The sequence below is a fragment of the Coccinella septempunctata genome, chromosome 3 (assembly GCF_907165205.1).
Source record: "Coccinella septempunctata chromosome 3, icCocSept1.1, whole genome shotgun sequence".
Lineage (NCBI taxonomy): Eukaryota > Metazoa > Arthropoda > Insecta > Coleoptera > Coccinellidae > Coccinella > Coccinella septempunctata.
The window spans coordinates 28,845,745-28,868,485 of NC_058191.1; the positions used below are offsets into that span (position 1 = coordinate 28,845,745).

The window sequence follows — 22,741 nt, forward strand, 5'->3', positions numbered from 1 at the left end:
TAAATGACAGTTATTATTATTATTATTATGGAAAAAAGATGTAAGCTCTCTTTTGCGTTCTTCAATTTTCTCCTTTCTTCACTTCTGAGCTCTTGACTCCTGACAAATGCCTGTATTGGCTCATGATAAAAAACAAAACTTAAACGGTCACACAGGTGTATTACCAAGAGCTTAGAAGGTTTTTTTTCTTGGGGGGGATAATCTAAAAAAAATCGTTTGCTCATAAAGTCATATTTGTAAAGTGGGAAATCTTAATTCTCTCAATGTGAAGTTTGATAGACCAATGATTAATGGCTCATACGGCCCACAAAGTGGTGCAAATAAATAGAAGAAGATGTAGGTACCCATGGGTGACAAAAAAATATGTGAATATTTATTATATATTTATTGATTTCCATCAGCATGAATCATCCCTTGGACCTTCCCAAACACCCTCCTTCGTACATTTGAGCTCGTATTTTGCACCATTGCTGCAGACAATGGTAACAATATCTTCGTATAGATAAGATTCTCCTATTATTTTGGTTCGTTTTGATACTTCGGGCTGTCTGCAGGATATTCCTGAAAAAAAAATTGTTATTATTTTCTGATAACAAAAATGTTTTTCGAAAACCATTCACAATCTTTATGGAAATTTGTGTACTCATACATAAAGATCATCCAGAAATGTTTCGAAAAATTATAGAAGGCCAGATTTACATAAATATCCAGAAATAAAACTTTACAGTAAAGATACGGTTATATTTGAAATTTTGATAGTGGTAAGGGGTGTTAACTGTTAACATGAAGAATATAGATGTTAAGTCCTTTTATTCATAAACCAATGTTTCGGCTGCTCATAGAACCCTTCTTCAGGGTTCTATAATGTAAAGTAAATTAAAAATAAATATATTAGTTGATAATGTAATGTTGGTAAGTCATTGTAATATCACCGAATATTGGACTTGTGACTTTTGTGAGATTCTTGATACATCCAGCTTATGGGTCATTATAGTCAACAGGCAGTAAAATGTAAAAAGACTTATTTTCAGACATATAAATTAATAAATGTCGTGCTATCGTGCACTGGACAACACAATTTCTACATGAAACAATATGCTACAAATTATAATATCTTCTTGAAATCAACCGTCTAATAAATCGCAAAATGTAGGTCTAATGACCATGCCATAAATTTTAACCAGGTTGATATCGTTCGTGTTTAGTGTTTAGCTCATATCACTATGAATCGCACACGAACATCTGTTTTTTTCGGCTTATACCAACTTGGTTCTTACCGCAGTACATATTTCTATTCATGAAATGAATGGTGGGCTTATGCAGAATTCCTATAAGAACTAACTATCACCAGAGCGCCATCCACCAATGAGAAGGTTTCTCTGCCCAAATCCACCAGAACTGTCGCATCTTAGGTCTTAAAAATCTTAGTAAACTTGTGGCTCTCTAATTCTTATGGGTTTATGAAGATTTCCTAAGAACTTATTGGAAGATGGAGATCACGTACCAGTTGTGTGAATCTACATATTAAGGTGCCTACATGCAGATTACTCTGACGTGACATGGGACCACGTCATAAAGCGCATGATTCAAAATCTAACATACGATTCTGCGCGGAAGCGTTCAAATTGTTCTGACGTGACGTGGGACATGCATTTCTACGTCTTGTCAGAACAATGTAAACGCTTCCGCGAAAAACCTTATGCTAGATTTTTCCATCATGCGCAATATGACGTGGTCCCATGTCACGTTAGAGTAATCTGTAGGAACCTTTAATTTTAGTTCTTAGGAAGCCTGCATAAACCCACCATTAGTTTTTAGTCTTCAGAAGGCTGCAAGAACGCACACATTCCAATTTTGTATGCTAATTATCACCAATTGGTGATCGAATCTCATCGAGTTCAATGAAAGCTTCCACCCGAATATCCAGCAATAAAGAAGAAAAGGTACTCACTTCTACATTTTCCTTGCAATCGCGTCCATCTTCCAGATCTTGTGCACCGAATTATGTTATTCCCTAACATTTTATATCCTTCTACACAACCGAAACTAACAGACATTCCAGGGGAATAACTGGAGATGACGTGATTTCCTGTTTTCACCATGTTGACAGGAATTTTTGGGTCTCTACATGTTATTACTGATGATTTCGGTGTGGTTGTGGCTTTAGTTGTAGTCGATATAGCTGTTGAAAATTGAAAAGTTCACCTTATATAGTCAAACCTCAATGAATCCAGACTCGATCATGAGGAATAAATGTTATTCAGCAAACTGTGAATGGTAATATCACATGTGCTTAAAAGCACCGTTATGCAAAAATGTTTTGTGCATGCTGCACACCGTTTATTTTACGGAATAAAAAAGAACATTCATTGAGAGATTGAAGTGTAAGTTTTAATTCCTCCGGAATCAAATGTCAATACTCATGTTATATTTTTTTAAATTGGAACTGCCCTATACGGCCTCTTCCGACTAAATCGATAAAAACAATAAAATGGGAGTTTTTAACTCAGTTTGTCACTTCATATAACATTTTTTTTTCTTAAACGCCTGCAAGGCACACAACTTTTCTATATCCTCAACCCTTCAGTCATTCTACAACGGTTTGGTCTCGGGATTAAAATTGCCAGTTTAATCCCCGAGTTCGCCCTATACTATGGCAATCGCATAAAATATGGAAATTTCATTGTTAACTGCTTATCGTAACATTTAAATTAGAAAACCGTAGATCCTCAACTTTGTATATTCCCTGTTTGCGAAAAGTTATTTCTTATATGTCTCATTAGCTTGCTGCTTAGCCCCCATGAATTTTGAAACCTCCTTTAGCTCTAGTAGAAAAGAAAACTAAAAGAATAAGCTTAAAAATCAAAGAGACTTTTTCAGCTGATAATGAAACGTGCTTTATTAATTTATCTATTTATCCATACCAGCATACCTATTTATTTATGAATCCCACATCAAGTCGTTCGGAATTTGACAGGTATTCATAATTCTCCCAACAATGCATCTTGAAGTTTTTTCCAAGAAAAAACAAAATGGTGGCCACAAAATGGCGGTCGAGATTTGTGATTCTAGTCCGATTCGGTTTTCGGCATCAAATTACCTAAGTGGGTATTTTCGGGGTAGCAGAGAATGAATAGACAATACACCTCAAGGTCGTTTTACATTGCCAATTCTTTGAAACCAAATATTATAATCTTTGTTTACCCAAAAGTAAAAAAATCCTGGATGTTCGACATAATTATTCCGAATGGGCAATATGAGATAATGAAAGCAATACAAAAATATTAATATTTACCAATACAGCTTGGCTTGGAGGGTATCCAAGATGAATTACTTGCACAAGATGAGTAAGTTGAACCGACTAAATCGAAACCTTGGTTACATTCGTAGACGACTTTGTCTTCGAAATAATAGCTGTTGCCATAAACTAAACCATTCTGCAGGATTCCTGGTGATCCACAGGATATTCCTGCAATATGAAATTCATAAAAATATAAAGATAACATTTGGGTAAAAAAAAAATTCAAAAAGCTTCTACTGCAAAACACTTGAAAGCTGAATTGTTGATGTGCACATTATTGAAGAATATTCTACTCTTTCAAATGAAAATAGTTATACTGGCAGTACAATGTTTGAAATGATTGTGTGATTCTATAGAATTATATATGAATAATATTTCAAAAATCTATTTTTGGATTATAGATTTCATTCACAAGTATGAAATTGGTCGAAGTGGCAGAATAATTCTCAAATAATTCAGACACTGGGGCTAAAAATGCATCTTTCATTATTGAAAAAAAAAGATCCATAAGCATGGCTAATATGAGATACATTGTAAGACACGTGAAGATATACTAAATCGACAGTTTCATTACTCACTGACGCATTCTCCTTGTAAATTACTCCAAGTGCCATCTTCAAGGCACAGCATCATGTTTTCTCCCACCATTTTGTACCCCGAAGTGCAATCAAAATGCACTGAAGTGCCTGCTACAAATTTGTCATTGCTATCCTGCTCTTCAATTACCACCATATTGCTTGGTTTGATTGGATTTCCGCAAATTTTTACCTCTGTTGTCGTCGTAGTAGCAGCCGTTGTTGGAATAACTGCAAGGTAATTTTTTCGATTATTGGAAGCACCCAACATGAAAATGTAGTATGCAGGTCTGTTTGAATGTAATAGGAAAAGAGCTTATAATATATACTTCAGAACATTTTTCACATATCACCACTAAAAATATTCTCCATTATAGAAGAGAGAAATTGCAAATTAATACTATATTTTTTTGATATAATTTTTTCAGTTTTTTCAAGAAAAACTTTCACTAGATAAATATAACTTCTATGGTTTCTGTTCCAGTTGTATGAAAAGTATCGAAAAAAATTTAAAATTCGATTGAACATATGCTCGACTTGTGTACCTATATGTATATAGATGCGGAGGGTCGTTTGCTTGATATACCTACTATTATTTGAGAGTTCAGTTTTCTTTATATTTATTGCATGTAGGTAGTCTTTTGTAGGTAGTTGTTCACTTACCTGAGCATGTTGGAATTGACGTCCATTCCCCAAATTTATTGCAAATACTTTCATTGTGACCTTGCATAATATATCCATCTTCGCATTTGAAATATATAACATCGCCATATTTATAACTCTCCCTTTGATCAATCAGAATTCCATTATCTATTGTTATGACATTTTTACATGGTATACCTGAAAAATAAAACTATAAGACAGGTTTCAAGTAACCATTGATAATTCAATCTAATGTCAACATAATTTTTTTTTCGATTTACAATATTAGTTAGCATACCAGTGCATTTCGGTTTGGACGGTTCCCATATTCCATTTTTGTTACAAACTATTTGTTCGCTTCCATCCATACTATAGCCTTCCAAGCATTGAAACCTTATTCGATCTTCGTAATAGAAATTTTTTCCAATCGCAATACCGTTATCGATTTCTCCAGGATCTCCACAATATATCCCTAGAAGTAAAAAGAAAGAGATTTATGATAGAGCTAAAGAAGGAATTGGAACTATACCCTAGACAGGCTGTTCCTGAATTGATACGAAAATTTCTGAAAGGGGATTTTTAGCCTAAAATAAGGGATAGAGCTACAGCCCTTTGAAGAAAAAAATAATCGATTTTATTTAATATCTCCGCGAAAAGAATATGCAGGATAAAAAATAAATTAGATACTCTAGCAAACTTACAGTTTTATATGGATTTTTATCAAGAAATGTCATTACAAAAGAGCATAAGCAACCCTTATATTATTTTGCATCAGAACTTTTTAATGTGCCCGCATTTTTATATTTAAAAAATTTATTTGACAAGTTGTTTCTTCGATCATCAAAAAAATAAATGATATTTAGAGCCTGCCCTCATATCGTAGAATTTCAATTTGTTAGTTGAAATTCGTTGAAAAGTCAAGCAGGCTATTTTATACTGATTATATTTATCCAGTGTCATGAATATCGCAATAAGAAATTGAAAACTGATTATTATATATTACAATGAACAAACTACATGAATGATAGAAAATAAAGTCGATTATTTTTCCCTAGCTTCAAAGGGAATTTCAAACTTGGAGGGGAAGGGGTTTTGAACAAAAAGTGATATAAAAAACCCCCTTAATTTTGGCTTGAAAATCACTCTTCCTAAATTTTTCGCATCATTTCAGAAACACCCTTTATATAATAGAAATTCAAAATAGACACCCGCAGCGATGTTAAAATCATTTAAGAGACTATCCCCCCAGTTGTAGCAACGTCCATTAAAATTTAATGCTCCATAAAAATTTTAATCCTCCATCATTACCTTCAAAACTGACAGATTTAAATTTTAATGGGGCATTAAATCTTAATGCAATTCCTGCAACTGAGCCTATATCTATATCGAGTAATTTGAAGATTGGAAAAATCAATTTGTTTACTCATAACATCATCAATAATCAGCAAGCCTACGGATAATATGTATCGATCCATTTCAACAGGTCTTATATTTGAAATTTTAACCTAGTATTAAGCGATTTTTAAGGTGTCTTACTTTCACACTTTGGCTTGGATGGAGACCAGATTCCCTTGTCATCACATCTGATGGTACTGCTACCTTCTAGATTATAACCTGGGTTGCATTCAAAAGTAACGAAATCCTCATATTTGTAACTTCTGCCAAAACTCAAGCCATTTTCTATATTTCCTGGGGATCCACATGAAATTCCTAAAAAAAATTTCATTATATACTGGAATTTACATTTTGGTACATGTCCATACTTTCACATTTGGAGGAATTAGAACTCCAAAGACCTTCGTTCCCGCATTTCACAGTTTGAGAGCCAACGAGTACGAATCCTTTGTCACAGGTGATGTTCAATTCATCCCCGAAGAAATAGCTTTTCTCCTGGACGTAACCGTGTTCAATAAGGGAAGGTGGTTGGCAACTGATCCCTGAAAGAGAAAGTTTGTGGTTAATTATTTCTCAATAGTAGCATTGAGAATTAAGCCCCAGGGGGTAAATATACTCAATGAGAATAAAAAAAGTTTATTTTGAACTTACTGATACAGACAGGAAGTAGTCCATTCCATTTTCCGTCTTCTTCACATGATATGGACCCAGGTCCCTTCAAGGAGTACCCTGAGTTACATTCAAAACCTATATCATCACCGAATTTATAGCTCTCTCCCACTAGGTAGCCATTTACTAAATCACCGGGATATCCACAAGAAATTCCTGTGAATAATTATATTGATTTTATTTTTCACAAATAATACACTCTAACAATTTCAAGTCACTAAATGGCTACTTACTGGTACATGTTATGTTAACATCAGACCAGATACCATCAGTGCAGATAGAATTATTGAGGCCATCAGATTCATATCCAATATTACAGTTATATTCAACAAAATTGGACTGCTCCTCCTGATAGGCTTCTATAGACTCCTGAACTATATGCCCGTTTTCAGGTGCTGATTGCAACTGATCCACGGTGCATCTTTGTGGTTTAGGGGTTGTGGTAAAAGGACTTTCGCAGATTGGTGGATCATTATCCCAAACACCTAGAATTAGTAGTAAGTGATGCGGCAATATCGAATTGCAGGTTTGGTACGTATATATCAGCATATAAGATCTACCGTTACTTGCGGATATACCTTGGCGCACTGTTTAGAGATATGATTGATTTTGATTTAATGCATTTTCAAAAGAATATTTAATCACAATTCGTTATTGAGATAATAATCGGAAGCCTTTTAAATTTTCGAAACTTACCACTCTCTTGACATGTTATTACGGATTCTCCAATCAATGTTGTACCTTCTCTACAGATCACTTCGATTTGTGTACCAACGTCGAATAAAGTTTTCTCCTCTTCGTATACATCATGGAACATTTCGGCGAAAACTGTGATATTTCCATTGGCTGGAACTTTGAAAGCCCTACATTGAGGCCCTATAATGAAATCTTGGAAATTATACCTGTTAGACGGGCTTCAGGAGAATGAGTTCTCCTAGTACTTACTCCTAATTTAAGAATATCAAATGAGCCATGAAGACCAGAAATTTCCATTCAACTCTGAAATTTTTCGTTTTCCATTTCAAAAATAATATTTAGCATGAGTATTCTAAAGGATGTTCCCGTTGTCTGCCTCAATTATAGACTTTTTCAAAAATGAAAAATATCAAGTCAAATTCATATACATTTTCCATTTATATTATACTTCTGAACTTTTGTAATATATACAATTTTTAGTGGAAGTGCTAGGTTCACTCAAGAGAGTGGATGAGCAAGAGCTACACCTCTCTCACAAGATCGGCTAATACTGTTAACTAGTAGGACGAAATGCCTTCTTCACAGCATACTGAACTAATTATAATATGTAGATAATAGCTCATTCTTGCAAGCTACTGGTTTGATAGTTTTTCGTCAAAAAATCCGGAATAGGATAATAAATGAAGGCAAGAAGATAGAAGATCCGCTTTTCGACAGTGATTGATAAAGGGAGAAGTGGCGTTTGAAAGATCGGTGTGCTCTCGAACATGAGAACTTGAACATGCAGAGATGGAGATCCTGCCTACTCACGGATGAGTACAGATTTCTTCTGTTTGAGTTTGATGACTCTGATGGGTGGGTGAATGTTAGTATGGTCATTGTATAAAGACCACTGTGGTCTTCTTAGACCACGATATCTTTATCGTGATCTCATATACAAAATCGTTTTTTAATTTCACTTATTTTATGTTGTTTCTATAGTAGCAGAATTTCTTTATATTTATGCCAATAATCTTTTCGTGATTTCTACCTTACAACTTTGGTGTTTGGAATAATTTTTTTTTATTGGAATTGTTGAAAAATTCACGAAAGACTGAATTGAGATGTATGGTCCTTCGATGGAATATATTCTTGAAGGTTTTGAAGGTTTTTCCTTCGAATGCAGAAAGTTTTCGAGAATTGTTAAACGTTGTCAAATTTAACGGAAAAACAATGATTGTGTAAAAAAAATGCTTCACTAACCGACACAGTTGGGCTTCGAGGGTTCCCACCTTCCGTTCTTACTGCAATTCAATTTTTTTGCACCAACTAGATTGTAGCCATCCACACAAACAGAAGTCACCTGATCTTCGAAATAATAACTTGTGCCGAGAATGTAACCATTTCTGAGAAAACCTGGAGGGCCACAATAAACCCCTGAAATGTGGAAAAATTGAGATTTAAGTTTTGCATAAATTTATGGTTTACTTCGGCAGTAAGGTTCTCGTTGCCCTTCCCATTTGGAAGATTTGAGGCACTTTCTTCCTCCTTTATAGTCGTTTCCTATCTTGTATCCTTCCTGACAATCGTAATAAGCCACTCTTTCTTTCACTTCTACAAGACCATTGATTACTTTCTTAGGTTTCGGACACTCGTTGCAGAATGAAGATGGTTCTTTCTGGAAAAAGAGAATGTGTTTTTCTAATCAAATATGTATGGCTGGTTATTTTAATTTGTATTTTAATTTTTTTTATCTTATTGAAAAATTTAGTGAATTTTTATTTTTTGTGTTTGATAGAATGGGTTTCCTTACATGTGTCGAATCATTCAAAATACATATATGAGGGGTTCATAGCCGCAGTGAACCAAGTCCATGCAGCCAAGTTTTGAGATAAATGACTTAGAAGTTGTTTATCACCAATTAATTCAAAAGTGAAATCTTTAGATTTGTGTAATGTAAATGCAAGCACATGCTTACAATCTAGTCTTTTAAAATCTAAAGAAGTCACTTTTGAATTAATTATTGATAAACAACTTCTAAGCCATTCATCTCAACACTAGGCTGCATGGACTTGGTTCACTTCAGCTATGAAACCCCCATATATCTCATTCACTAAGCTAACAGCACGTGTTAGGATTTGCAAAATGTTTCTAAGTTAGCAGGTTCTACACTGCACTCTGGATATTTCGTCCAAAAATACACAGTTTTCGAGAAGATATGACTAACAGAAAATTTAGTTAGTCGAGCAGAGTTGATATATCAAAACTACGACTAACGTCCAGTTTCATAATCAAATTTAAAGTCACTTTAAGGCTTTAAGCTTAAAGCTTCCTATACTGTCATTTTTAGTAGGGTTAAAGGAAGCTTTAAAGTTAAAGCGGCTTTAGGTAATTTAGGTTTGATTATGAAACCGGCCGTTAGATACCTATTCATTTATAATTTTGACCGATAATATTTTGTCATTTTTCATACCTTGAAACATGTATATCTATTGAATAAATACAAGATACAACTGTTTATGAAATCATACCAAAGTACCTTGAGCCTTCCCTGTATGTGAAACTGGAATTCTGGCCAACTATAAAGGTCACCATACATGGAAATTTTACAGTCATGAAAATGTTTCAAAATATCGTTCTTCTTCAATACTTTCGACCAAATATCGATAAGGGTCATTCTTCCGACAAACGTTTCTGACTGACTAAATTTTCCTCCAAGAGCATCCTGCTCTTGTCCAATTATCATTGAACCATAAGCTATAAAATAAAGACTATTCAGTTCTGCCTTTGCCGTAAATAACAATTGATGGAATCAGGCGGTAAACATAAAACAATTGTTTTCAGAAATTACCTTTTATATCTTTGTTTTTGGATAATCCACTACCAAATTGCCTCAATTTTCCGTCGATGAACACCTGGTATATTCCTTCTGAGCTGGCCCAGGTTGCACAAACGTGATGCCAAATCCCATCATTCAAAAAAACATCAGTGGCTATATACTGGCCATTGACGTACATAATTAACCTTTAATGTTAGATTGTAGGAGGACTGGTGAAAAAGTATGAATGACCTTACCCCGTATAGTCTGTTAAAGTGAAGGCATTATCATTCTCTTTGGTCGCATATGAAATCAGGGTGCCATAGTTGAAGGTATCTGTCACTTTTACCCACATACAAACGGTGATCTATATTGAAAATCTGTCAGTATTATGAAAACTGAAGAAGGGATAAATGTATATACAACATCCGAAAATGCTACAAACCTCTTTCAAGTCATTCTTGAATGTTGGAAGTCTTATGAAGTCGGTTGTTCTATATCTCTCAAACACTAAAACGTAATTATGGTCATACTGTTTTTCACAAGTGTTTCCATGGGTGAGTTTAGGGCATTCACATTTAAATCCAGAGGGTATCTTGATGCATTTTCCGTTATTTTGACATGGATTTGATGAGCAAGGGTTGATTTCTATATCACATGACCTACCAGTCCAGCCATCTAAGCATACACACCTGTAAAGTGACAAAAGCTCTTTTCCAGGTTCTTTCTTTATACATCTACATACTAGGATTTTATGTTTTATCCAATAAGATTTGGGATTTTTTTATCCAGAGAAAATATAAGGTACAATAAAAACACAATATTTTCAAAATATTCATAGAACTGAAGATACCTATAGTGATCGCTTTTCATAATGGAGGTTCAAATAAACTGTGAAACTCAGTTAGCGCTCCATCACCTGTTAAAAATTCAGTCCTTACTTGGAAGTTCCATTGGTACTTCGCAATATTAGGAGTTTTCTGAGCCAAAACAGCCCTTTTTGATGCTTAAGTGATGTCGTGAGAGATACGGCGTCTGCTTTTTATAGAATATCTGCAGAGCCAGGCAAAGAAGCGGTTTTTATGTCGTCCCAAAATCTAAGAAACGGGTCATGTGAGGAAACCATCGGAAGCTTTGCGGTCAAATGAGCGTAAAAAATAGAAGTTGTTGAAAATCGGAAAATGTTGAAAAAGTTCTTCATATTTGTTGTATGAAATTTCGCCAGTGCAAAGTGGAGTTTTATTTTAGCATATCTATATGTCGAAAGCCAATGAATGTCTTTATCTACTAAAGTTAAATTCAGAAAAATGGGCAGTATTCGAAATTTCACAAGTCAGATAGTGACCCAAAAGTTATAGGGTATGGTCCGTACATAGCCGAGAATTTCACAGCGGTTAAAACAGTTATTCATGTGATAGATATTGCACCCAAAGATTATAGATTTGGGTTGACTGACTAGCTAACTTTGGTTGCACCGAAGTTTCAGGAATTTTACATGTACGATCCGGCCACTTACTGGCCAAAGTAACCAAAGAGCATATACGGACTAAACGCTTAGTAGGTACCTTAACATTCTATTTCCTTGAAGAAGGTAATAATCTTGGAGAGTGAAAGCTCTTCTAGTAAGTCTAGATTGAATTGACCAACGCTCTCTCAAACCCTCACTGTTATCTCATGAAATTCTTCAATAGAACATGGATTTTAATTACCTGAAACTATTTTTATTTGCATTTATTTCTTCCACATTTTCACATATGGCATTCTTCGGGCAGGGATTATAATCACACGGTAGAATGTTACACCTTTTACCAATAAATCCTTTGGGACAACTACATTCATACGTAGTTGGTTTTTCCAAGCAAGTACCGTTATTTTCGCACAGGCCATCTTGGCAGTATAAAGTTCCTATTTCGCAAGTTTCGCCCTCAAAACCTATCAAAATTATAAAAAAATATAGAAGTATTACTCAGCCAATTTCAAAGTGGAACTTTATTATTTTTTTTTTTTTTGTAGCCTTGATAAAGGTCCGATTTGAGACCGAAACGTCGGTGTTTTTGATGTAAAAGAGGAATATCGAAATATACATATCCAAATACCTGAAAAGTTTTCACATTATTACATAACATGGATGATAATATGCAACATAATTTATTATTTTCTTTCTCACCTTCTGGACATAAGCAAACGTATTCATTTCCATCATACTCGATGCATTTTCCACCATTCAGGCATTTGAGTTTGCACGTGTTTATTTCCTGTTCACAAAACGATCCGAAATGATTCTCGAGACATGAGCATTTATATTGAGGTTGATTGAGACTATTGAAGGAAACGCTGCAGGATCCTCCATTTTTACAAGGATTATTTTGACAGACATCTATACGTTTCTCACAATGAGAACCTGAGGGTTGAAAAAATGAGATTCATTCAACACTGAATTATCGTTAGGATAATCCTCCATGCACATACAATTTGATTGACTTAATTGATTCTCCCCAAACATATTTTCTAATCGTTTGAACACTGCGTATATGATAATGATAATAATGAACAAAAACATTATTCTTTTTATAATTCAAATGTTCGGAGCTAGGGTTTCTGTTATGAATCTGAATTAATTCAGATCACACTGGAGAATTTTCGAAACACTGAAGTCGTACGATCAAAGTCACAATAAGTTAATTCGATGGTCAATAAAAAAATATGATAATATGTTGAGCTGGCCATTTCGAAAAATTTGAATTCTCTCTGTATAACGGGAAGTAAAAAAACAGAACAAAAAAAAAGATTTTGTCAGCATCATGGATATCACATGAAAATGAATTTCATGAAAATATCTTGAGTAGGTACCTATACCTAATGCTAGTCATAATTTTCGGGGACGTTAAGAAAGTATGACAGTATATACAATTTATTTTAAGCGATTCAAATAACTATTTTTCACTCACCTATGTATCCTTTGAAACAGTCGCATTCATAATGTATCCTATCTCTCGCAACACAAGTTCCATGGTTGCAAATGTTCCTCGACTTCATACAAATTTCTTCGGCAGTTTCTATACACTGCCCTACGTCTACTGACCCATACCCTAGTGTAGTGTATCCTTTAGGACAAGGTACACATTGCAGTTGGCCATAGCCGTCTTGGTAAGTTCCAATGGGACAAGATTTACAAAAAGGCTGTAGTGTTGGTCGTTCGATAAGTTTTTTGTAGAGTTTACGGGAATTTCTTATTGCTTTTTTCCTGGCATGAGTTCCTGGAGGGCACTGTTCTGCAAAAAATTGTAGTTGTGTCTACAGCGACTTACAGAGATTTATCGTTTGGTCGAATAACTTAGTGATAATTTCAGATCGAAGAGGTTTCGCTCTAGTATTATAGTTTAATTATACAGGGTGGACTTTTTAAAACGAAACAGACGAAACAACCACCTTAATTGTTGAGGCTAGAGGAAAGTAATTACCAATAATAATTATTTCGTTGTCTAATGTTGACAATTAACGGTTACCATCACCATCGTAACCACAGAATGAATTAGTCAAATAATTGATGATTTCACATAGCATGGTTAGCGGAATGACTGGTACTGTACGAAATTCAAAATTGGATATCTCGAAAACAAATGTATTAAATGAGAAAAAAATTAATATGCTGAATTCAGGATAAAAAGGCCTTTCAAATAAGGTATCACTCACCCTACCTTTCTATTAAAAATTCAGGGGTTGGTGTTCTAACACCTCGTCTGTTTCGTTTTAAAAAGCCCACCCTGTATAGAGAACTACTATTAATGAGTTATAGTCTTCGGTAGAAACAGTAACGTCGAAAAGCTGAAAATGTTTAGGATTGATAGAACAGCACCAAACTACTTTGCAATTTTTCACTTTGCACTTTTCTCTTTGCAAATGGAATTACTCGAATAATATCCAGAATTGAAGAAAGCAGAGTGAAAATTCAAGTGAACACTGAAAAGCATTACGCAAAAATAATGGAACGAATTGGACAAAATGCAAAGTATTTTGGTGCAATAGGCCGCAGGTCTAACTGTTTATGTAACAAAATTCTCAGAAGCATCGTTAGTTGAGTTTTTCCAAAACATCTAATTGGCCATCCAGCGTGGGATTTCCTGTTTATTTCGCACCCCCTGGATAGCTAAGCAGATGTGATATGCAGGCTCTGCTAAATGTAAAAAAGCATTTGTTCTCTATATGCGAGTGTCCAAAACTGGCCGACTCACACTGCTGTTCGAACAAATGAATATTTGTTTTCCTATAGTCCAGATCTACCGAATAAGAATAGGATAATTAAATAGCCTCTACTCACTTCTGCATTCTGTGATGCTCTTCGATCGCATTTTTCTTGTAGACAAATGCAAAGGGCACTGCAGACAAGAAGTGCGACCAAAGTCGGCATTATAAAATCCGAATCCACAATTCCTACATTTATTTTCAAGCTGATAAGTTCCCCTTGGACACTGCACTGAAATGTAAAAATTTCATCAGATTCCATCAGATTTGATGGTACCTACTCTATAGTCTATATCTCACCACATCTATTTTTTCTAGGAATGTAACCAAGTGGACATAGGAACTGTGGCTTCTTGAAATGAATTGTGTTATTCCTTATATTCAGGTCAGTAAATATCACTGTGTTATTGTTGTCATATTGACTTTTTATTTGTATATTTATCCTCAATTTCTTTTTTCTAGTTCTCTCCTTGTTGTTCGAGCGATTTCTATGATGACCCTTTGATTGAATTTCCCTTTTTATTATGTTAGTTTCTTCTTCTTCCGACTCACTAAAGACTGTTTCATTCAAACACTGTGAATTTGTTGTGATAGAACAGTTGTCCTTACATATTTCGTTCGTCAAAATTGCTTTCAAGTCATGCTCTATCTAAAAATTTAGGGAATGTTCAAAGTGAAGAATAAACCGTTTTTCCTGAAATTTAAAGAAATATACCTTGATATTTTCATCTGATTCCTTATTACAGTCAAAATCTGGCTCGATTTCTGTACTTCCATTTTGAACAATTTCTTTAGGATGGATGTCAACTGAAAATTTTTCGTTAAAATTTTAATTTTTTCCTTCTATTCCACACTCATCATTTACACTTTTCCTACACCTACCAGCGCATTCTGGAAGAGGTAAACCTTCTTCGTTATACCAAACGTTCTCGTTTATGTTGCATTTGAAAGTGATGGAGTCTATTGTTGAGTTGCCCAACTTCTCCGATGATAGGGGTAGCAAAAATCCTTCATTACACGATGCGATACAAATAATTGTATTATTCTTCTTCAAACACTCACTTCTGCCATTTTCAGGTGCTTCGAATTCATCACACTTCGCCTCTGGAGAAACAATACAAAAAACACTGTCGATATGATATTTTTATTACTACCACCCTATCTTAAAGTCACCTATATGATTTTCGTTGTTTTTGATAATAGAAAAGTGCCCCAACTATTTCATCATAATGATGACATCTTCAGATAGATGAAAGTCGGAATAATATACAGGATGTTTACTTAAGATGCGGCAAAAATTTATGAGATGATTCCTTGCTCGTAAATAATGATATTTCGTGACGAAGAGTGGTGTCAAATATGCACCCTTTCTGAGATTTGTGGTGTCAAAAAGCTAAGAGAATTGAAATGGCAAGAGATACTTCGTAAGCATATTCGATATCACAATAGGCATTATTCTGGGGAAAAATATGGGTCATCCTCTTATGGGAGGATGACAACAAACAGTATACTGTTTGTTTTAGTGGTCATTTTAGGGGTTATCAGACGTTAGATCCATCCAAAATCCTCTTAATTTGCAGCTTTGAATCGCATTCAATAAATAAATGCAATCTTCATCATACAAAAACACACCGAACTAATTTATATTCTACCAATAATTCCTTCGAAAAATCATTAAACACTCACCCCTAACAGTGATATTCATTTGACATATATTCCTATTTCCAAAATCATCTTCAGTTGCGTAGGTTATTGTTGTAGTACCCAATTCGAAGTATCCGAAATTATGCGATCTTGTCACCTGGAAGGTAGAGATTATCACAAATTCAAGTTAATATAATTTCTAGACCCTTACGATTGCATGGTGAGAGTTGTCGTGAATGTAAGGTTCATCCCATGTTACATTTGCACCTTTACCATTTTCGCTTATGAATGGGGGAGGGTTGATACAGTTTTCGATTGTGGGTCTCTCTTCATCTGAAAAGTTCGAGGAGGAAATTGTTCATATAAGTTTCACTCTTCGAATTCAAGAATAATTGCTGATTTGCTGATTACCATCTTCAGTAAGTACTTGAAACAATAATGAAAAAATCAATATCCTACCTTTAACCGTGACAATTGTAGTACATTCTGCTCTATTTTTCGATAAGTCTTCAGCGAAGTAGGTTATATTAGTCTGTCCTATCAAAAATTGAAAACTAGACAAGTTAGCAATTGGTGGTTTTGTCCAAATCACAAGTTCGTCGTTTGAGTTATCTAAAAAAACCGTGAATAATCTCTTTTTCTAATAACACCCAACAGATAATAAAATCTTACCTGTGATGATAGGAGCCTCCCAGAGAGCGTAGCCATAATTCAATCCAAAATTAGAAGTTGTGGTAATATTCTTTGGACAATTTATCACTGGTGGAGTTACATCTGAAGAAATTGTAAATAACACCCATGAAAAACGACAGTCAAATCGAATAAACTCCAAGCAAATAGAAAAAGAGTTTTCGCCCAAGGCTAACGCGAAATGATTCAAATATAAAGAAACAGAGTGACAGACTGACAAAAATATCCAATACAATGCATTTTTGGTTCAGCTATCATCCAAGCTAATGAACAACTTTTCGTTGTACCCACATAATCTGCGGACTTCCCTATATTAGATTTAAATTATTTGAGGACTACACTGCACTGCGACTTGCCACCCTAAGGTCAAACCCCATATGAGCTGATCTCGGCACTTTGCCACCCAAAGCTTGCCTTTATGTTTCAGAGTACTAATGACCTCCAGTATCTGGGATACCTTCAAGGAGTTCAAGGCTACCTCCTCAACCTAACAAGTTGCTCGTTCGAAGTGTTTTTTGAGTTGGTCAATCATTGGCGAGCGATTAGTTAAGCTGATCAGGAGTTTCTTCTTCTTCCAATAGAATCTGCTGAATTTCTGCTAGACCTATTCAAATGAGGAGCTTCCGGAGGCGGCATCATCTTAAAAGGAATGCCGTGATCCGGTGTATTATATTCTTACTAAAGTCCAGATACTTTTCTTCCAAGATCTGTAACATTTTGGAATGGTCCATTCCTAGATTCTGCCTGATCGTTTCTCTTTGGGTGTTTATTTCCTTTGAAACTCTTTCCTTTATCTCCGAAAGGTTTCAGAGCAGATAAAAGTAATTCATGTTCAATGTTTTGAAAGCAGAGTATGAATGGCAGAATGCGGAGTGTCACATCTCTAAAAGTTCATTTGTGGAATTCTGGCTTCGACTTTTGAGTCATGTATTATATGAATAGTAATTTATTTTTATGGTGATTTAAGGTTTATTATTAGGTGGACGGAGAGTCCAATGGCTGAGCTGAGGCTCATCAGAATTTGCTTTTATTTCTGATATTGCACAGACAACTAGTCAGTGGGTATGATTCTTAATGCAGATTCAACTAAAAACCTGTCGTAGGGTTTCTCATGCTATTTTCTTGGTACCTATACTATACCTAATGGTACAGGCTCTTTGTAAATTGTTGTAACATCGCAGTAGGTTTTGATATTATTTGCTACTCCCTACTAAAATACGTAATTGATAGTCATTAGAATTTTTACATTTTCGATTCTTAGTATAATTTCGGGAATTTTCTGTTTCCAAAACAGTATATTATTTTATTGAAACCTGCAACAATATTTTTATGCCCTTTGCGATGTTACAATTATTCATAGAGACCTTGTATATTGTAACACGAATAATCGAAAATATACTTTTTAATGCAAGATATACCCTGATAACAACTATACATTACCTTACCTTTGCATGAAGTTTCCTCCTTAGTGTCCCAAGAACCCAAATCTCCTGTACAAGAGCGCTCTTTTGGACCAATTGTCTCATACCCTTCGTTGCAAATGATGCTACATTTCTTACCATTAGCTTGTTTCCCGTACGTGCAGGATCGAGGCTCGATCCTAGCATTCGCAATGGCAGGAATTTTATGGCATTTAACCTCTGCGCAAAATACAATCTGCACTTAGGTACTTCTATCACGACAATATGTAACAAAACTTACGCCTGCACATAGCTCTCAATCCGTTCCATTTAGCAAGTGGCAAGCAGGTACGATGTCTTGAACCAACGAAAATCTTCCCCTTCTCACACTTGAAAGAACAAACTGTGTCAACAGGAAATATCGTTTGGTTGTCGTTGTATGTTATGCCCAAGTCACTGTGAACACAGGTCATTGATCCAAACTGAGGGACGCTCAACTTCTCACAAGTTCTAACTAAAAAAAGGTGTGGTAAGCCAGAGTGGTCTCAAAGCATGCTCTTGAAATTACAATTCTGAGTTCCTGAGCACAGTGCTAACAAGTGGCTTTTAGTACTTAGTTATGCCGAAAAATGGTCACGAGCACTGCCTGCTCTGCAATGCTTAGGAATTCACCAAATAAATGACTAAATAATGATACTGATATACAAGTGTTGGCGTCATGATTAGGGACCAGATAAAATACAGGGTACGGCAGAGCCGATTAACTAGTTTCCAAGGATCATTGCTCGGGCCTTGGTATTGAAAGGTAAGAACGAAAGGGCTCTTTGTGTTCCTTAGGGTCTGTAATTTTACTCGGTGTCCGATCGTGAATTGGGTTGCCTGACTCGGGCTCATCAGGTGTTTTTTGTCCCAGTTACTAGCGACACCTTGCGGACAGGAAACGAAACTCTTCGTCTGTCAATCACGACAATAACAATTTCATGGTGGGACGCGCCGAAAGTTTTGCTCGTAAAACTAAAGTAAGCCAATATCGACGCATTTATCGCAGCATTTGCGTCTTTAGTGAAATCATCTATTAATCAAACCAGAGTGATATTGAGCACTTTGAGTGGAGTGCCTTGTTTCTTCCATATCAGCGAGGTGATAACCACGAAGCTTGAATGGAAGGAAGGTTAGTTCCTTGTTTCCTTCCCTTTGAAACCCCTTTTCTGCCTCTAGACCAGCGAAGGTTCGCCAGGTTTCTTTTTGAGCCCGTTGGGGTAAGCAATTGCATTTTTACCTCTTCAGTTGCTCAATATCCGAAATAATAATCATCTTAAATCTTTGCGACCGGGGTTTTGTGTTACTAACATTTTATGCAAATAACTGTTGCTCTGCGGAACAGTGAATGATAAAAATTTCCGGTTGGGTTCCAGTTAATCCTCGTCAATTCCATGAAAGACTACTCCACTTAGTCACCTCCAGTCACAGTGCCTCATTTCGGTGTGATTGTCCCTTACTTTTTCGAGGAGGAAAATCATCTTCCTTTAGCCTGAATTGGAAAAACCGGAGAACAAAATCTGGATGATATCTGGTTCCAGCCGGATTGGGCTACAGACCACGCAGCTCGAATGCCATTTGATGTTTCGCCCACACACCCTGATGCCACAACTCAAGCAGCGAATAATCGAAGAAATCCCTGCCACACCACTGCCTAAATGCTGAACATCGGTCGAAAATTTTCAAAATCGACTGCATCAGTGTATCGCTGCTGACGGCCGCCATTCTAACGATATCGTTACAAAATCTGTATTTCCTACCGATTCGAATGATAAAAACGTTTTCCCCAACTTTTACTCGCCCTTTGACTTTTACAGCCCTTTGAAACCCGCCAATGGGCTCTGCCGCACCCTGTATATCTGTGAAACCTTGTTCTCTTCGAATACTTTACCTTGACAAGAGGGAGTTATTCCTGTCCATGAACCATCGTTTTGGCACAACCTTATGCTTGTTCCTGCCAGATTGTAACCTACCTCACATCTTACACCACAAGCAGAATTGATGACAATGTCACACGATTTTTTAACGAAGTAACCGTGTTTTGGTTCCGTTAATTTTTTGCATTTTATGGCTAGAAGAAGAAAAAATATATACAGAGATTTACTCATTCACTTTTGATGATCTCATACACAACACAACAAAACAAACAAACATTTAAAGGCTTGAAACTCTAGTTGTTGAGTCAAACTCGACCTGAGCAGAGTCTGAAAGTTGTTCAATTCATATACCTACTTACATCTCATTAATACATTTGCAAAAAAAACTTATTCAAATTGTCAAAAATTAAAACTACCCCAAATATTATTGTTCTTCATATGTAATGGAAGACGAGAGATCTTTACCTCGTTTTTATATGAACAAAATCTGTATTTGCTATCAATGATAACCTCTGAACATAAATATTGCTCAGAATCGTACCTTCACAGCTGTCGGTTTCGTTTGATGGCTTGTATCCCGTTTTGCATTGACAGCTGCTCTTCCCATACGCTGGAGGAATAGTTGTATGAAACATATCTGGACAAGGAGTACAAAGATTTGGTCCATCTGAGTAGAAGCCCACAGGACATACTGAAACAGGAGTAATTGCAGAAGGAAATTTTACCGATTAGGTTGGTGTTCCTTACAGGAACATCCTTCTTCCTTCAACCCTGATCCATAATAGCCTGAAGGACATACACAAGAGTAGTGACCAGTTGAGGTTCCACAAGTGCAGACAGCATCCTTGTGGCAGCAGTCGCCCTCTTTGCACAAATTATCGCAGGGGCTGTTTATACCCAGCGGTATGTAATCCCCAACTTTCAAATCTAAAAATGGATAGGTATTCCAGGAAGGAAATGTATAGAATAAAATGGAATCAACAGCATGGAGTATTATTTATTACTAGCGTCCGCGTTTATTTTTCTTGATTTTCCCAGTTTCCATCTAACTTTTTTAAATTTTTCTTCTGAACTGTCTACGAAGTATATGAGGAAATTTTCAAGAAAGAAAATGAATAAAATCGATGTAGCCATGAAAATGCAATAAGGCCTCCTTTTTATTAATACGTGTACAATGATTATTTCATAGCATCAATAACAGCCGGTTTTATAATCAATTTTAAATTCAATTCAAACCTTCAAAATCATAGGGAATTTGAAATTGATTATTATTATGATTCTAATTTTTTTGAAATATGATTTTTACCAACAGTTTTGAGTGAATTATCAGACTAATAATACTAACTCCGGGTTTCGTAAAGCTTGATCGGGGAATCAACGCTTGATTGACGAATAGACGTCAATTTGTTTTCAATCGATAATTCAGGCATGATCATTCTCGCATCAAATTATGATATTCATACGTCCATTCAATTATTGTCAATTGCTACTTCTTCAATATATTCAGAAATGAAAAGGTTTCAGTGATTTCGTTTGTCAAATCGTTGATCGGACAGTCAAAGTTTTATGAAACCCGCTGTAAAATAAGAAAATCCACCATTATAAGATCGCCACTTTGTTCTTTCAGTGAAAAATATTTGTTGGGACAAATGAAAACAGAAGAGTGTAATTAAGCTTCGGACAGAAGAAAATCAAAATATGGGGTATTTATATACTTAATTGATTGTAACATTGAAGAAGGGGCAGTGGCGTAGCGAGCTTAACTCGCGCCCGGGGCACAATACCTTTTTAGCGCCCCCCCCCCTTACTCATTCGAAAACAATATAGGCATATAATATTATATTTTAAATATACTGGCAAATTAATGAATGAATAAAGTAAGATAAATATGATAATAGGCTCAAGCAAATGTATATGATCATACGTAACAAAAGTTACGTATCATTCAATTTATATATTTATAAAGAAATATTAAAAGAAGCGCATTTTTAAAACAATGAAATATGTAGTTAATATTCATTATTTTCAAGGGGATACAAATTTAATTTTAATATGAATATAGTACAGTTACTTTCTAGAAAACGACTAAACATTGTATTTGTTGGGTATCTGAGAAGTATCTGTATAGAAAAATAGACGATTCCTTAGTTTTTATTATCCGGAAATTTTTTTGACTGTACATTTGAGCACATTAGAGTGTTATAATTATTACCGTTTTAAATAATAACATTATTATTATCGTTTTAAAATAACAAGCGTTAGCTACGTAGAGTCAACAAAATAATAAAAATATTTTAAAATAGTGTTGTGAAAGAAGGAATGTTTCTACACTGCAAATATTTATCATAACAATTATAAATTATAACATAGTAGTAAGCCCATAAAACTACATTGTAGGTAGATACTACCTACAGGCTGATTCGCCTTTCGTCCGATTCAGTGGTGATGCTTATATTCTTATATTGATTATTATCTTATTATAGTTGGGGAGCCGACGATGTTAAGTCGGGATTTACTCGAGCGTCCTGGAGGCCTAGTGGATTTTGAAGAATAAATGGTAGAAAGAAGAAAGGGTCTATGAGGCATGCACTTTTAGCGGTAGAAAAAGCGTCTGCAGGTTTTCAACTGTTTCAATGTTGACCCATTAATCTGACACTAATCAAGGGGGGTTTTCTTAATCTGTCAGTTTGAAGATGATAACAAGGCATTTTTTCATATCTCCCTTCCTGTACCTCTGATCGTTTCTGAATTCATTATGAAATTTGTAGATAATA

The 22,741-nt window shown here is 35.3% G+C and overlaps 1 protein-coding gene across 2 annotated transcripts in view; it reads right to left on the minus strand.

The window, feature by feature from the left end:
- Positions 1-385: 385 nt before the first annotated feature.
- Positions 386-22,741, minus strand: part of LOC123309339 (sushi, von Willebrand factor type A, EGF and pentraxin domain-containing protein 1-like) — a 32,219-nt gene continuing 9,863 nt past the window's right edge. The window contains exons 4-36 of one of the 2 annotated variants that reach the window (XM_044892408.1): positions 20,715-20,894; positions 20,509-20,658; positions 19,982-20,161; positions 18,353-18,565; positions 18,097-18,291; positions 16,634-16,735; positions 16,421-16,573; positions 16,173-16,294; positions 16,004-16,118; positions 15,200-15,421; positions 15,033-15,124; positions 14,618-14,966; positions 14,394-14,549; positions 13,024-13,347; positions 12,243-12,476; positions 11,785-12,007; positions 10,521-10,767; positions 10,333-10,442; positions 10,109-10,281; positions 9,797-10,014; positions 8,746-8,935; positions 8,521-8,694; positions 7,279-7,458; positions 6,816-7,067; positions 6,565-6,738; positions 6,282-6,455; positions 6,055-6,228; positions 4,817-4,990; positions 4,540-4,716; positions 3,880-4,107; positions 3,296-3,469; positions 1,952-2,182; positions 386-561 (exon numbers count right to left, since the gene is read on the minus strand). In XM_044892408.1, coding sequence (XP_044748343.1) covers positions 398-561; positions 1,952-2,182; positions 3,296-3,469; positions 3,880-4,107; positions 4,540-4,716; positions 4,817-4,990; positions 6,055-6,228; positions 6,282-6,455; positions 6,565-6,738; positions 6,816-7,067; positions 7,279-7,458; positions 8,521-8,694; positions 8,746-8,935; positions 9,797-10,014; positions 10,109-10,281; positions 10,333-10,442; positions 10,521-10,767; positions 11,785-12,007; positions 12,243-12,476; positions 13,024-13,347; positions 14,394-14,549; positions 14,618-14,966; positions 15,033-15,124; positions 15,200-15,421; positions 16,004-16,118; positions 16,173-16,294; positions 16,421-16,573; positions 16,634-16,735; positions 18,097-18,291; positions 18,353-18,565; positions 19,982-20,161; positions 20,509-20,658; positions 20,715-20,894 — 6,224 coding nt within the window. In that variant the 3' untranslated portion in view covers positions 386-397. Of the gene's footprint in view, positions 562-1,951; positions 2,183-3,295; positions 3,470-3,879; positions 4,108-4,539; positions 4,717-4,816; positions 4,991-6,054; positions 6,229-6,281; positions 6,456-6,564; positions 6,739-6,815; positions 7,068-7,278; positions 7,459-8,520; positions 8,695-8,745; positions 8,936-9,796; positions 10,015-10,108; positions 10,282-10,332; positions 10,443-10,520; positions 10,768-11,784; positions 12,008-12,242; positions 12,477-13,023; positions 13,348-14,393; positions 14,550-14,617; positions 14,967-15,032; positions 15,125-15,199; positions 15,422-16,003; positions 16,119-16,172; positions 16,295-16,420; positions 16,574-16,633; positions 16,736-18,096; positions 18,292-18,352; positions 18,566-19,981; positions 20,162-20,508; positions 20,659-20,714; positions 20,895-22,741 lie in introns of those variants that run through there. The other variant, XM_044892409.1, reaches the window with a different exon arrangement.